This window comes from Pseudochaenichthys georgianus, chromosome 16 (assembly GCF_902827115.2).
Source record: "Pseudochaenichthys georgianus chromosome 16, fPseGeo1.2, whole genome shotgun sequence".
In the NCBI taxonomy this organism is placed as follows: Eukaryota; Metazoa; Chordata; class Actinopteri; order Perciformes; family Channichthyidae; genus Pseudochaenichthys; species Pseudochaenichthys georgianus.
In genome coordinates this window covers 40,550,211-40,566,799 of record NC_047518.2, presented here as the reverse complement: position 1 = coordinate 40,566,799, position 16,589 = coordinate 40,550,211, and the positions used below count along the sequence as shown (strand labels likewise).

At 40.4% G+C, this 16,589-nt stretch overlaps 1 protein-coding gene across 8 annotated transcripts; it reads left to right on the top strand.

The window, feature by feature from the left end:
• The first annotated feature begins 5,460 nt into the window (after positions 1–5,460).
• Positions 5,461–15,893, top strand: znf384b (zinc finger protein 384 b). 8 transcript variants are annotated; one of them, XM_034101557.2, is made up of 12 exons: positions 5,461–5,712; positions 6,381–6,425; positions 7,358–7,425; positions 7,561–7,783; positions 9,313–9,426; positions 11,097–11,302; positions 11,377–11,468; positions 12,183–12,407; positions 13,375–13,542; positions 13,664–13,742; positions 13,828–13,986; positions 14,716–15,893. In XM_034101557.2, the coding sequence occupies exons 3-12, from the start codon at positions 7,360–7,362 to the stop codon at positions 15,061–15,063; spliced, it is 1,680 nt and encodes a 559-aa protein (XP_033957448.1). In that variant the 5' UTR covers positions 5,461–5,712; positions 6,381–6,425; positions 7,358–7,359; the 3' UTR covers positions 15,064–15,893. The 8 variants fall into 8 exon arrangements, with proteins under 8 accessions (XP_033957448.1, XP_033957452.1, XP_033957446.1 ...); XM_034101561.2 differs by having other exon boundaries at positions 6,381–6,487; XM_034101555.2 differs by having other exon boundaries at positions 6,378–6,425.
• Positions 15,894–16,589: the final 696 nt, after the last annotated feature.

Genomic DNA, 16,589 nt, shown 5'->3' with positions numbered 1-16,589 from the left:
ATGGCCATGACGTGGTATGGACACAGTGTATGAATACTCTGTTACAGTAAAAGTCCTGCATTCAAAATGTTACTCAGGTAAAAGTACAAAGGTATTATTATCTAAACATACTTAAAGTACTAAAAGTAAATGTACTCTTTGTACCTGGGCAAGACACTTCACCCCAATTGCCCACAGTATTGTCAGTAAGTCGCTTTGGATAAAAGCGTCTAACAAGTAACATGTAATGTAATGTTGTACAGATTGGCCCATTTCACAGTCATATATATATATATTATGTTTTGATTATTATTACTATTATTGATGTGTTTATCAAAGCTGGTAAAGGTGCAGCTAAGTCTGATTTAAGAGTTGATCATTTTGTTTTTCATCTTCATAGTAACTAAAAGCTATTACATGAACGTAGCGGAGAATAATTACAATATTTACCTCTGGAGTGGAGTAGAAGTGCAATGTACATACAATGGAAATACTCAAGTAAAGTACAAGTTCCTCAACATTTTACTGAGATTGTAAATGTACTTTGTTACTTTACACCACAAGATCCTACATGTAATTGTGCCACGTCTAAAGTACTGTAATATTTCATGGTGTATGGATATGCAGCTGGACTCTACGGACTTGTCTTCATCCTGTTTCAGCTGCTGAACATGGATATGTGTTGCAATGCCTTTTATGTTTGACTGAGTCTGTGTCTGTGCTGTAGTAAAGTCTGCAGTTATAACCCTGCTGTTACACCTGAGGGAAATACATTCAGGATGTTGCTCAAAGATCACACACACAGTTAACACTGGGACGAAAATGCAGTTGAAGTGTTTCTGTACCTTGAATCTCTCCTCTGGGGAAAGACTGATTTTTATTTCCAGACTCCCAATCTGTCTCAGTTTCTTCTGCAGCTTCCTCACCTCCCCCATCTGGAGCTCGTCTAAAGCTTCAAAGCTATCTTAAAACCTTTTCTCTGACTTTCTGTTTGTCACAAAAGTGTCAAAGCATTGCCTTTTAAAGGAAAAGTCTGCAGAGGTTTAAATACATCTCAATGTATCAGACGGCTCGGTGTGTGTTGGGGAGACGTGTCGCCGGATGTTGACGATCACGAGGAGTGTATAACTGTCCTTACAGCGACACCACGTGGACAACTAGAGAAATGCAATGAAAACAGTTACAATTAAATATAAGTAAATAATAGATTTACCATTCAAGGGTACTGGTTAGAGCAGTGGTTCCCAACCTTTTTTCCCAAGAGCCCCCCCCAAATGACTCCTGTTGGAAGTTGCGCCCCCCCCCCCCCCCTTGTGTGTGTGTGGGGGGGGGGGGGGGGCGCAACTTCCAACAGCGGTAATTAAAGTTTAAAAGTCTCAAAAATGCTACAACTATGTCACAAACTGGATGAATGTGAAGTATGTTGTTAAAGGAGGATGAAAGCGTAATTAAGGAGCACTATTGGAGTGACTTTGATGGTTATTGGACTCAGGATTAATTCATTTGGATTCCCGCTGTATGAAGAAATGAAAGGACGGCGCAAGTGGAAACAATTCACAAAGGGATTAAACTGTTTAAAACACATGCTCAAAGTAAACCGGATTTTGCCGATGTGTTTATGTGGATTCAAAAATCGTAAATAATCTATAAAATGGAGGAGACCGATCTGATCGGAGCAACTGTGACAAATAATCCAACTGAACCCGGCATGGACAATGACTATGTTTTAAAAATGCGTTTATTCAGACAAGCCTGGTTTGGACACTTTATGGGCAGAAGAAACATTTATATTAAAGAAGGAATTATACATTTCTGTCTTTAATACTAACTTGAATTTTTATTAAAATTAATTAGTCAATTATTTTTTATATTTTATTGTAGAGACAAGGCTTTTAGTGACAATTATGTATTGCCTTACAATTATATGTAAAAAAACAAAAAAAGTCTAAATATGATATTTGGCCTCAAGGCCTGGCGCCCCCCTTGCGATCTTTGGCGCCCCCCACGTTGGGAACCACTGGGGTTAGAGCATAAGTGGTTGTATTTAGTGTTATGAGTTATATGAAGTTGCAAAACAAAATAGTTTAACTGAAGACGTTTAAATGGACGCTATAACCTGACACTGTGCTGCCTTCAAGTGCTACTCCATCAGCTCGTATTTTTGAGACTCCCAAATCGTAAATAGGATTAAGATAATAAAAAACCAACAAGTATGCATTTTTGCTTATTAATCAGCAAGTTCTTTAAGAAGAAAGGGTGTTTAAGGGAAGCCATTCATCTTCAATCTTTTATTAGATAAAAACGAATTTACTTTGGCTGACAAATGAACATCAACAACTGTTTGCAGTTCTGAAATATTTCATAACAAATTAAATGTGTCATTCAATTCATACATAAACTGCTTACTTTAATTTAATTTGAATAATTGTTGATAAGGCAGCGTCTAAACGTCCACTCTTTGCAAGAAATAGTGCAGGAGAATATTGGATGTCGGCTGTTACATTGTAGGGGGATGTAGTTGCACTGTATGGTACTTTCACTGTGCAGATATGGAGGGACCTTATTCAAAGATTTAAACCAAAAGTGAACCAAAAACACAACCGAGCAATATTCAATTTACTCCATTACAGGACATCAATTAGTTGTTACATTTGATGGGCCAAATAATTGTGTTGCATTATTTAAAACAAATGGGTTTAATGACTAAATGATAAGCTGTCAATAAATGTTCTGTAAATCAATTGTTGTGCAACCCTGTGTTGCAATATAATATGACAATACATTCTCCTTAATTTGAAGCTGTAGTCAGTCACTAGTATCAAGATGATCAGAGGTAGGTTGACACTTGACACGTACGAGGAATTTGACTTGGTGTCGTGGTGCATACTTAAAGTAAAACAAAAATGTAAAACACAGATAGAGAACTAGAAAAATATAAAAAATTATAAAACATATAGTAAAATATAACAGTATTTACATGGTGTGGAATGGAATAAAATATGGATTGAAATCAGCAGTAATAAAAAAAGAATTGTTGAACATTGTTGGCGGTGGTGGCGAAGTCGATAGGGACTTGGCTTGGCTTGGCAACTGGAAGGTCACCAGTTCAAGTCCTGGAAAGACCAAGTGCTACCGAGGTGTCCCTGAGCAAGGCACCGTTCCCTACACTGCTCCCCAGTCACCGTACATAATGGCAGTCCACCGCTCCTAACACTAGGATGGGTCAACTGCAGAGAATCCCTTTTGTTACATAATGAAAATGCGTTGAATCTTCATCTTCTTCATTAATGTAATGCATAGAGTCTATGACGTGGCTGAGGTAAAGCGTCTTGTGATATAAAGTATCACAAGACAAAAAGGTTGGAAACTTTTCTTTCTGGCTCTGAATCGAGTCCCTGATCCCTCAGACTCAGGGCTGTGTGGGAACGGCCCGGGGCCTCAAACCCTCCGGTAGCAAAAGGCCTGAAGAGGTGTGAGAGAGCTGGGGTCTCCTGGCAGGAATCTCAGCTCCATCCAGACCCTCTGTGTAGACTCCTTAGGTAACACACTTTAGATGTGAGTATACTAGGACTTACAGAGTTAAGGTGGATAATTATTTGAGTAATTTAAATTGAACAGTTTGAGGCATGTAATTTCAGAGCAAACATCATTAAATATGGAAGCAAATATGTATACATTACTAAACTGTAGGAAATGATTGTCTTCTTTACTGAGACTATTTCCAAACGTATTTCTATGTTTATTATTTGTATAGTTTTGGAAATATATAGGTTCTAACTTCACGAATAAGTAATTCCATGAGAACACTTATTAGATATGAAAGCACACATATATGCAGACTGCTATTTAAGATCCATCCAGACCCCCAGGCCTCTGTAGACTCCTTGGGTTAAAAACTATAGATGTGAGTATACTGTGACAAGGACTTACAGATTTAAGGTGGATCATTATTTGAGTACTTTAAATGCAATCAGAAACAGAATCAGAATCAGAATACCTTCATTAGTCCCACAGAGGGGTCATTTACATTGTTAGAGCAGAAAAGAGCCAAAGACAGCTTAATGTTAACTAAGAAGCATGCATTAAAACACATATTAAAATTATACAATTTACAAAATACACATCCTGTTACAGTTCTGATGTAGCAGCCAGGTATACTGTTTAAAGCACAACCACATTGTTATATAGCAAATATGTATACATTACTAAAGTGTAGGGAAGTATAGTTGTTTTTAAATGAGACTATTTCCAAAAGTATTCAATTTTTTCTCTAGGGGTCATTTACATTGTTAGAACAGAAAAGAGCCAAAGACAGCTTGATGGCGGCAGTGGTTCAGTCTGTAGGGGATTGTACTTTGAACCGAAAGGTCGCCGGTTCACGTCCCGGTCAGACCAAACTATACGGAGTGTGGACTGGTACTGGAGGGGAGCCAGTTCACCTCCTGGGCCACTGCTGAAGTGCCCTTGAGCAAACCCCCAACTGCTCACTGGCGCCGGCTAGACTGGCTGCCTCCGCTCTGACCTCTCAACTGCATGTGCATGTGTGCATATAACTGTGTGTGTATTTGTATATAGTGCATGATGTAAAAAGTGTGTACTGTGTGTATAAACCTGTACCTGTATAACAACACGTGTGTGTATGACAGAATTGAAACTGCATTTCTTAATTAATAAATGAATAAAGGTCCATCTTCTTCTTCTTAATCTAAGTAGCATGCATTAAAACAAATATTAAAATTACACAATTTCCAAAATACACATCCTGTAACAGTTCTGAAGATGTAGCAGCCAGGTATACTGTTTAAAGCACAAACACATTGTTATATATGTAAGCAAATATGTATACGTTACTAACGTGTAGGGAAGTATAGTTGCTTTTAAATTAGATTATTTCCAAAAGTACTCACTTTTTTCCTCATAGTTTATTTTTTGTATTTTTTTGCAAATATATAGGCCCAAACTTTGAAAGAAACGAATAAGTAAAAAAGAAAACATTTGAAACAAAAACAGTTAAAGAGATTTTTGGGAAAGACTGGACTAAAGACACCTTGTTATCTACACACTAAACTTTTAATTTATTGATTTCCTTCACATTTAAACGGTATGATTTTTTATTTTAGTTACACCATAAATAAAATAAAGATTAAATAAAAAAGCTGGGTTAAATGTAATAAAGGTATGGTATCCATTCTTCCCAATGCGATGTGTAACTATGAAGGACACGATGTAGTAATATGAATATTGAATGTGTCATTTTGAGTAACGATTTATAAAAAGTTCCTCATCACCCTGACACTTAAAGCGTTGTATTACTTCCGACAGTCAGTGAACGCCTCACAGCCAGAAACTCGAATGTAACAAAGTAAACCGAAACAATTGGTTAAAGGTTGTTGTTTATTTACCCTTTAACTGCCATTTAATGGATACAAAAACACATCTTACCAAGTGCATGTTAGATTTTAGACTTTCTTTTTGTAATGCACCTCAGTTACAGGAAGTGACATCAACACAAACACACTCCTTTTGTCTGACGACTTTATCCGGAGGAAGTGAAGCTTTCACAGGCAGCTGCTTCACCGGAGGGAAAAAAAGCGTCAAAAAAAAAAAAAAAAAAGCGAAGAGGCAAAAAATAAAAAAAACTTCTCTCCGCTTTGCAGGAATATGCACAGATTTTGAGAAAAATATTCCCAAACTACGGCAGTCCCGCGGAGGCAGACGGAGTCGTCGTTACCGGTAAACGCCACTCTTCTCCATGCATTTGTGTGTAGATTTGCATGAGTCTGCTCTCTCCACTCGTCCTCAGCCGGAAGTCTGTGAGGATGGTCTATAGGTTTTTTTCTGTTTTTTTTTTTTTATCCCTTAGGTTTTTTTTTTTTTTAGCTTTGCTTGTTATTTTTACCCCTCTTGCAGCTGCAGGACACACACTGCTGTCTGCTAGCTAACTGCATGTTAATCAGCACGGCGGCCTCATTAACTACAAGATGCAAGCAGCCGAAATGGAGTCGTTGTGTTCAGCTACGGCTTATTGTAAACAATGTGAGGCTTTTTATAAAAGTTAGCTAGGTGTTTTGTAGTGCTGTGGGTCTGCTGTTGAGCCAACTTCTAGCTAACAAGTTGAATCTGCTGCACAAAGCCTATTGAGGTCAGATATTATGTGTTGGTGTTAAAACATGATAAATGCACACCTGCTAGCTGAAGTCAAGTATAGATAGTTGCATGTTTTATAACCTATTGTTGGAGCATTATCTAGTTGCCACTGTATTGATCCAAAGATATTAATCTCTGAGACACACGTATGCTATTTTTGATTCCCCCACATGCATGTCTTCCCACCAAATAAATCTGTTAATTCCTTAAACATTTTGTTTATACTTGTTTCTTTATTGGATCTTTGACAGTAGGATCCATCCAGGCTGTGTTCAAGGCTGCATGACCAACCAGGCAAAGTGAGCATCGGCCCCCAAGAGCCCTCAAACCCCCAGATTCACTGTGTGGCAATACGTTTGTGGTAAAATATTCTGATATGATAGAGGGAACTGAGTCACAGCCAGCCGGCACAAAATCAAGAACTTGAAACTGAAACAGCTAAATAAATACAACTTACATTTTTTGGAATTTTGTCTGAGAAAATGCACTATCCATGCGGTATATGCAGTATTAATTTAAAGTGTTATTCAAGGGACAGTAAACTCAAATACATCTTTTAACAACATGTATCACTTTAGATTGTTTTGGTGTGATATTTGAGCTATAGCCGTAGATATGTAAAGAAACTAGAGGGCTCATGGTGTAAAATTGCCAAAAGAAAAACACTTTCATAAAACCTTCAACGGGTATATTTGTGCAGAAGGAAGCATGCTGCTCACGCTCACTTGTTGGCAGGTGATGTTTGGTAGAAAGAAACTAGTTCCTATATCTGAAACTGTTAACAAAAACAGTCTGTGGATTATCAGGAGTAATTAGGTCATGCATTCAGGAAATAGGCAGTGCTGTTGAGTTTTTCAAATGTATTTCTTGGTACTTTTAGCAACACAAGCGTACCCTCGTGTTCCATTGTATTACATTATTTGAGAAAACACAGACAAGCCAACACTTTGCAACTCACACCAAATAAAGTTAGGTTGATAAATAGCTGTCTCGTTGATCTCTTGATAATCTGATTCCTGCCTGGCTGGTAAAGGTAAATAACTTCCTGGTGTTCGTTCCTTTTTTTAAAGACCTGCCAGTCAAGTTAGGAATGATAACAGGTTTGACTTCCTTATAAATGTTGAGGTTTATCACAGTTGTTGTTTTTTCTTGCATTTAATATGCTTTACTGCAAAGTAACCTGAGTAGGGTATCGCAGTAATTCATGGTTTTTGCTTTTGTGTTATTGCAGAAATGATGGAAGACTCTCATTTTAATTCATCGTACTTCTGGTCTCCCATCCCATCTGTACCAGCACAGGTGAGTCTGGAAAGAAGAATATGTCTTTTCTTTAAGACTGATGAAGAAGAAGGAGGAGTGATTTGTGACTGCAACCAGAGGATTTCAGCGAGTAACGTCTGGTTAATATAATGAACATCTCCCCTCTCCTGACAGATTGAGAATGCCATGTTTCTGAACAAGATGAAGGAGCAGCAGGAGAAGAATGCAACCTTCTCTCAGTCCTCTGCATCCCACTACCAAACGGCTCTGCTCACCATCCCAAACCCTGGGATAAAGACAGATGGTGGAGGGCAGGGTGGCGGAGGGACTCACCTCCACCAGGCTCACAGCACCCAGAACATGCTGTCTGTCCCCTCCACCGGCATCATGACAGCAGGTGAGTCTGGAGCCCTCTCAGTCAGACACTAATCGTGTGTACTGCACGATATATGACATAAAGAAACTTAAAATCAGAGGTATGCCTAAGGTTGAGGCTGGATAGAAGGAACAGTTGACCCCCAAAATGACTTTTTTTATATCAATAACTCACCCTGTTGTTGCTTGAATTCTTAAAGAAAATGTATTTTTTCCCCCGCATGCCTCCACATTGAGCAACTCATCAGGAACAGAAAGTTGTTTTGGATGATCTGATGTAAAAGGGAGCCTCTCACACGACTTGTGCAGGAGAATCCCAGCGTCCTTGACCCATACATACTGTTTGTTCACTAGCTTTAAAAACAAATTTTCTCTAAAACCTCACTTTTTAAAAACACTTAAACGCATAAACAGTGTTGGCGCAGATGAGTAGTGTCAATGCTGAACTGTTTTGAATAGTAAGGTTATAGGAGACCCTCGACCACATGTGTCAAACCCAAGGCCCGGGGGCCAAATCAGGCCCTTGGTGGATTTAATTTCGGCCTGCAGGATAATTTCTAATTACTATTAGATCTGGCGCGCCGGTATATTGCACGCACACCTTCACTCCGTCCTGAGGTTTAATGGATGTTTCCTTCTGCACTTTCTCTCACGACAACAGGGCATGTTTGGTTTGTTCTTTGAGGGGAATAGTTTTGTTGAAGCTGTTGTTGGCCTGTGGAAAAATGTACTCATAAGAAATGACTCTGCAGATAGAGCCATAAGAAATGACTCTGCAGATAGAGCCATAAGAAATGACTCTGCAGATCGAGCCATAAGAAATGAATGCATCTGATTATTTAATGTTGTTTTATAGGCAATAATTTAAGCTTTGTTAGTTCCAGGTTTAAAATGTGCAATAAGTTCATTTCAATAAGTTCTGCTATAAACATTGAACCAGTCCGGCCCTCCACTAGTACCCATTTTTAAATGTTGGCCCACTGTGTATTTGAGTTTGACACCTCTGCCCTAGGCCCTTATTTACTTCTAATCATCACAACTTTTCTCAGCATTTGAAATCTTTGTCCAACGTGTCGGCATGCAAGTTTCCCCTTCCGTTATTCAAGAGGTAAAACAGGGTAAGAACTTGATTTAAAAACCATCCGTTTGGGGTTAGAAGTAGAGTTTTCTTTAAGTTTACTTCTCCTAAGTGATACATTAAATGATTTATATGATGAGAACAAATTGATATTCCAGTTAGCTCCGAGCAGCACTGTGGGCTGTGAGCACACTTTGCCAGCAGGTAAAATGAACACCTGTGCGTCTCTGTTCCCGCCTCAGGGCTTTCTTTCGAAATATGGAACAGGAGCGCTGAGCTGTCACAATCTTCAGTGTTAGGTATATGCTACACAGAACTGTCGGTTAAAACTTTATTTCTTCAACTGACTGCCAGGGGATCCTAGGGAAATTATAAGGACCGACTGTTCTCATGCACAATCATCAACTTTAATGCATTTCAAACTTCTGTAATGTGTTGTTATTTCTTCTTGTTGTCTCCTCTTCTCTGTGAAGCGGGTCTGGTCATCACGACTCCTCAGGGAACGCTCGTCTCTCCCACCTCGTCTCAATCGTTTGTCTCCGGTCATCAGGCCACGACCATGATCGTTTCAGCACTTCATTCTGCAGGTGAAGCACACAGAAAGACACCTTGGATATCATGCATTTCCTGTGATCAATTATAACTTGAATAGAAAGTACATTTATTAAACATCTTAAGAAAATGATACCCTGACTGAAACCAGCCTTTTCACTAGCTACGCTTACTTGTGATTGTATTTTTGCTTTGGCTTAACCTTGTGAGGCTAAAGGAATCAGCAGAGCAAATAACGAATAGTTTTTGAAGTCAACTTAACTCAGGACACAATATTTGTTTTGAATCATATTATGCAACACTTAATGTTGTTTTAGCGATTAGGAACATGATCAGACCTGTTGGCTGCAGTTCGAGTCCTGATTACGTTACGAGAGAGAATAAAAGCAGATTCTGTTCAGTTTGCACCGAACGATACCTCCACATTATAAACCAACACTTCTCCTCAAAGCACAGATTGATCGCAAGAGTTACAAAGCATGACACAGAAACAACCTCATGGTTTTTCATTTCTTACTCAAGCTTACCTTGTACTTCTAAACTGTGGGTTTTCTCTGGAAGTGTTTCCTTGTACGATGTGAGGGTCTGAGGACAGAGGGTCTAAGGACAGAGGGTGTCGTTTTTCTCACACTGATATTCTGAACAATCTGTGTTTTTGTATTTGCTGTAAAGTGTCTCGACTGTAGGCTATTTTTATTATATGTACAGCACTTTGGCTCCACCAAAACTCGTTTATAAATGTGCTCTATAAATAAAACTTGATTTGATTTGATTCGACGTGTGAATCACGCTTTTTACTAAAGACATTTCGAGGAGATTGCTTACAAACTGTTGGTGTACTTGTGCTGTTTTATTGATTTAAAAGCTGTGGCGACTGTGGCTGCGAGGGAGTGCGGTCGTTTTTCAACCAGAAGGTTGAGGGTTCGATCCCAGCCCGTGCAGTTAACATGTCGATGTATCCTTGGGAGAGATACTTAGCCCTGAGTTGCTCCTGATGGCCAATGATGTGTGAATGTTAGGTCCAAGAGCAAGGGTCTCAAACTCAAGGCCCGGGGGCCAAATCCGGCCCGTGACTTCATTTTATGCGGCCCCGCAAGAGCTTGCAAAGAATATAATACGTTTATTATAGGGTTACATGCCACTTTAGAGAAGCAGGTTGCCCATAAACTACATGTCCCACAATGCATCTCGTTTTGTGACATGCACTGAAGAGACTTGCAATTATTTGCACTGGACTTCTGCTTTCAGACGTAGTTAATTACTAAGTTATTATCGTATCCGATAATAATACAATTCAGAGGCAATAATGTAATACATTATTTTATATATATATTATATATTTATATATGTATTTTTATATAGTCTTAAAGTTACAACCGGTCCTTTTAAGTGCAACTTTTATGCGAATGTGGCCCGCGATGAAATTGAGTTTGACACCCCTGTCCTAGAGTAAGGTACACGGCTCTGTATGAATGGGTGTACATGACATGTAGTATGTAGTCCATCGTATGTAAAGCGCTTTGAGGGGTCTTAAAGACTGGATAAAGCGCTATATAAGTACAGTTATGGACATGATCCTTAGGGCTTGATCATGCCATGATTTCCTAAACCATTCGAACTACGACTGAAAGAAGATGCCCAATTTAAAACACGAGATCTCCTGCTGCATTCTTTGATGTTCGACTTTATGCCAATATACCCACAGAAAATCTTAAAGAGTATTTCTGCTTTCAACCCGGCGCTGTGGATCCTGTGGCAGAGAAAAAAGAAGGGGACGGTGCTCCCCATGTTGTTGTGATGCCGGCGCCCTCCAAGCGAGGCAGAAAGAAGAAGACGACGACGACGCTGTCCAGAGTCGGTTTGGGGGGAAACGAAACTCTAATACTGGCTCACCTGACCGCAGGCGGACAGGTGAGCAGGAGAAATGTTATCTAAAAAATAGATAACGAAAACATGATCAAATAACGTTGTGTTTCTTGTGACAGGTGGCATCTTTGCAGCATCACACTGTCGACCCTTACGACCTGAAAAATGAAGAGGAGGAACACGGGCTGAAAGACAGCACCAAGACTTACAGGTAGGCGGCAAAACAAAACAAACACACCTGCCGTTTTTCTGCTCGCTGTAGCTGTGGAATGCAAACACACCTGTTCTTCTGTCCAAATCAAAGTAGAGACGTGTTCGTAGATAACAAGGCGCTGCTGCATAAGCATCTCACACACACACACACACACACACACACACACACACACACACACGCCGCTTCTGAACACACTTCACTGCATGATGTGGCAGATCACGCCTGCTTTATAGTGGACTGTTGATTCCTCCGACTTGAGACACAAACACGCCAGTGCTTTCTTTCTGCCTCTGCACACACGAGGCATGAATCTCTGCCTGCCCTCCACTGTCCTCTTTGTCTTTAAATAGCATGCTCTCTAGTTGTAAAGCACTCTTCTGCTTTTTATAGTATCTACGTACCTATCCCTGATTTCTCCCTTGGCACCTTTCCTTGTGTGTACCCCTCCTTCCCTTTCTGTCATCATTGATTTATCTTATATTTTCCTATTTATTATGCGTTTCATTTTTCTATCACATCTTGTTTATTTCTGTGGGCTTCATTTCCCCCGGTCTCCACTTCTTTCTTCCTCCATCATCTGGTGTCTCTTTTTCTTCTTCCTCCTCCTCCTCCTCCTCCTCCTCCTCCTCCTCCTCCTCCTCCTCCTCCTCCTCCTCCTCCTCCTCCTCCTCCTCCATTCTTCCTCCCATTTCTGTGTCTCTCCGCCTGTAGGTGCCGGATGTGTGCGGCGACCTTCCTCAGTAAGTCTGACATGCAGATCCACTCCAAGTCGCACACAGAGGCCAAACCTCACAAGTGTCCTCACTGCGCCAAGTCATTCGCCAACTCCAGCTACCTGGCCCAGCACATCCGCATCCACAGCGGGGCCAAGCCTTACACCTGCTCCTACTGCCAGAAATCTTTCAGGCAGCTCAGTCACTTACAGCAGCACACACGGTACTGCAGACCCCTCCTCCCCCGCTACCGACCACGCGCCATATTCCCCTGTCCTCTTTAACGTGTCCTGCCCAAGTCCCCCCTTTTTTTGAAAGCCCAGACTCTTCGTCTTCTTCCTCTTCCTCCTCCTGGGGAAGAGATTGGTGTGCAGATGCATATGAACACTGCCATGTAGATGTTGGCTTGCATGCTATACCAGTTCCATCCAGAAGTGACCTTTTCCAGATCATTAGCATTCAGATTACGACTTTTAGAGTTTGGGCTTTGTCCATAAGATCTTCCATAATTTAGAAAGGCCATTTGAAATGCATGGAGCTTTGTTCTTGATAAGATTTAACCTTTTTGTCGTGTGTGTGTGTGTGTGTGTGTGTGTGTGTGTGTGTGTGTGTGTGCGCAATACTTGCTTCTCTCTGTATTCGTTTGCATCGCTTTTTCCCACTCTTCATGTTTCTGTTGTCTGCATGTTCTGTCCTTTCTCCTGCTTCCTCAACAGAAACACACACACATGTACACAGACACATGTTGGAATGAAGATTTAAAGACAGACTTACTTCCATTATGCTTCCCCATGTAACCCATCCATACATTATCCATTGAACAGTGTGACGTGCGATAGAAATCCTTTGCTGTCGTGCCCTGCTTTCTGTTTCTCAGCTTAATTTGAATGTTTTCGGCTGTCATTGAATCACTTTACATGTCATTTATAGAGGACCGTCAATCTGAATGAAGGCGTTGTCAGTGTTATATGTAGAACACTGGCAGACGGATATGTGTAAAAATGATATAGTCAGAAATAATGATGCAATGCTTGTATAAACACAATTTAAAATAAAGCAATACACAGCTAACATCCATTGAGCCATTAAATTAAGAATGATACTACTTTTCATTTTTCAGTATGTGTCAATCACAGTTTTTTCCTCGAATCTACCTTTTTTAAAACCCCCTTCTCTTCCCCCCCCGTCAGGAACCACACAGAGTCAAAGCCTCACAAGTGTCCACATTGCACCAAGTCATTTGCCAACTCCAGCTACCTGGCCCAACATGTCCGCATCCACACCGGAGTGAAACCCTACTCCTGCCCCTTCTGCCAAAAGAGCTTCAGACAGCTCAGCCACCTCCAGCAGCACAACAGGTAAGAGAGTCCCTTAGTGTCAGGTGTCTCCTCTGCATAAGTGTCTTTCTTTGGGTCGATCACCACGAAAGTGATCGCAGTCCGTGTAAGACACCTTGTGTGCTTTTGGGTTTGTATTCAGGATTCACACCGGAGATCGGCCGTACAAGTGTATCCATCCAGGCTGTGAGAAATCCTTCACGCAACTCTCAAATCTACAGGTGAGAAAGCATTGAGTGCCTCTCCAAAAGTGAGTGCATAAAATGTGTGTTTTACCAGTGTCAATAACCGTTTCCCCCCCGACAGTCTCACCGGCGCCAACACAACAAGGACAAGCCGTACAAGTGCAGCAACTGCAACAAAGGATACGTAGACGCAGCGAGCCTGGAGGTGCACATGTCCACACACACCGTGAAGCACGCCAGGATCTACTCCTGTGGGCTCTGCAACCGCACTTATACCTCAGTGAGTCAACTCATATTTCCTTCCTTTACCTCCTATATCATATGTGTGCGAATAATATTCAAGTACAAGATTAAACGAAATAACACATGAAATAGGGGAGTATTGTCCACTCCAAAATAATGGTTTATATGTACCAACCATATAAACGTGTGTGTGTGTGTGTGTGTGTGTGTGTGTGTGTGTGTGTGTGTGTGTGTGTGTGTGTGTGTGTGGTGTGTGTGTGTGTGTGTGTGTGTGTGTGTGTGTGTGTGTGTGTGTGTGTGTGTGTGTGTGTGTGTGTGTGTGTGTGTGTGTGTGTGTGTGTGTGTGTGTGTGTGTGTGTGTGTGTGTGTGTGTGAACAAGGTCAGACCAAAAATAAGACATTTTTAACATCCTTGAAGTTTATAACAATCCAAGTTTTCCCCATATGTATCTTTTTGGAGTATAATAATAGTTAATTAATTTAGTATTCTATTGCTCAAAAGGTATTTAACACTAATTATGACTTTTAGGGATATTTCCAAGGTACAAAAAGGTAAAATAAATCCATGTTTTTATATGTGCGAGGGTCTGGTTTCAGCTATCGAACGTGCATACTATACACTTCAAAGGTTGTACATTTAAAAGGTATTACTTGGCTTTTTCTGAAAATCACTTCTACGTGAAACGCTGTGAATCGCCTCACTGCCACCGGGCAGCTTTTTTTTTTAGCAGTGTAGTCATGTGTCCACTGTTTCCCCTCATCTCAGGAGACGTATCTGGTGAAACACATGGAGAAACACAACCCCGAGCAGCTGAACGCAAACGCAGATCAGGCGAGACAACAGAACCAGAACCAGAACCAAAGCCAGGTGTCCGCTCAGAGCCGAGACGACGGAGCAGACGGAGGATCGAGCCGAGCAGACGGAGGACAGCAGGGACAGAGCAGCTACCAGACAGACGCCATGTCCTGTCCCTTTGACCTGCACCAGTATAAGACTGTGTCCGCCAGTGACATCCAGTACAAACCAGTCACCGTAGCGGACCTCACTTCCCACAAAGACCTCTGCCTCACTGTGTCGGCATCCACCATCCGAGTGGAGCACCTCAACTCTTAGAGGAGAGAGGTGAACGTGAAGATGGAGGATACAAGCAATACTACGACGAACTTTGGAACAAGACTGTGCCTGAACTTTTGTTTGAAACAGACGGGACAAACTATATGGGTGAAAGTATACTGAAGACTAATTTAGTTTTATTTTTGTATTAGTTTGTCTCTCTTGTTTTTCTCTCTGCCCTGTTTGGTCTGTTGTTTCTGTTGTTTATCTGTCTGACTGGAAGCTGCATGTAAAGGCTGCAATAAAGTATGTTTCAGTCCATCACAGTGATGGCTTTATGATAGGATGTGATTCTACTCATCATTGTTTTATCACCTCCTGCGCTTCCATACACATACAGTTCTGGCCATAGCAATGTATGGTCTCTGTAGATGAAGCTGATAGTTGACTGAGAAGGTAATTTTTTATACTTTCATACAGGGACTGACAGTTTTTACATCACTCTACTGTGTTTTACTTTTTTTACCTGAAAAGGGACGAGAGGTTATTTCCTTTTCAGGAAAGAGAAATGATCAAGTATATATAGATATATATATATACTACCAGTTTATAAAGTATGATTGTGTGTTTAAAGGCTGTGATAATCCATATAACCTATTTAGTCCCATTCGTAGGCTGTCACATAACCTTTGAGGAAGTGATGAGCCGTTTCATGTAATCCTATTGTACTTATTTGTGTGTGTCCTAAAATTATTGTTATCCAAATATGTTCTTGCTGTTACACTTCCCTGATAACAATGTTTATAATACTTCCTTTTAGATATACTGACACATCTGAATTTTGTCTCTTTTTTTCAGGCTTAAAAATTCAATAAACCCTCTGAAATGTTTCTCATTATTGGCATTATTCCCTTATGTGCTAAAGTGTTTATATGCAAGGGTATTGATTTAGGGCCACTCCTAAAATAATGTAAATATTCTCTCAGTTAATTTGTCTTTCTTTTGGTCTAACCAACATCAGAAAAGACTGAAACAATTTTATGAAGGTAAAGTTTTCCTTTTAGATTGCAATTCAAAAACGCAATAACATTTAAGAGGCTACAAAGATCTTCTGGATTAGACAAATTAATTGGATTTTAAATTGGATACTTTGTTGTAGATTGAGTAGGCTAACTATTGAATTGACAAATTGAATAGTTGTTTTTGTTTTTGTCAAGAAACTATTGCCATGATATAGGAAACATTTAAAACCTGATAAACAGAGAGGCAAACACTATGCTTCATGTGTTATGCATAAAAGTATTAATAGATGCTACTGTGCATCCAAGTATATTGTTCTAAGCATTTCTGCTCCTATGGAATGTGTGAGGTGTTTACAAAAGTGGACTGTACCATTACATAGCAGGGTGGTTTAATGTCAGCTAAGGCACCACACACGTAGTACCTGTGTGTAATGGTACACGGAATGAACCTATATACTCGGCGTTAAGTTACATCTAAATAGTACAATCTAAAAAATGATCAAAACTCGGGCAGTTTTGAAACGCTGAAATGTGGTCTCGTCCAAAATCCTCTGCGGTCTGCAG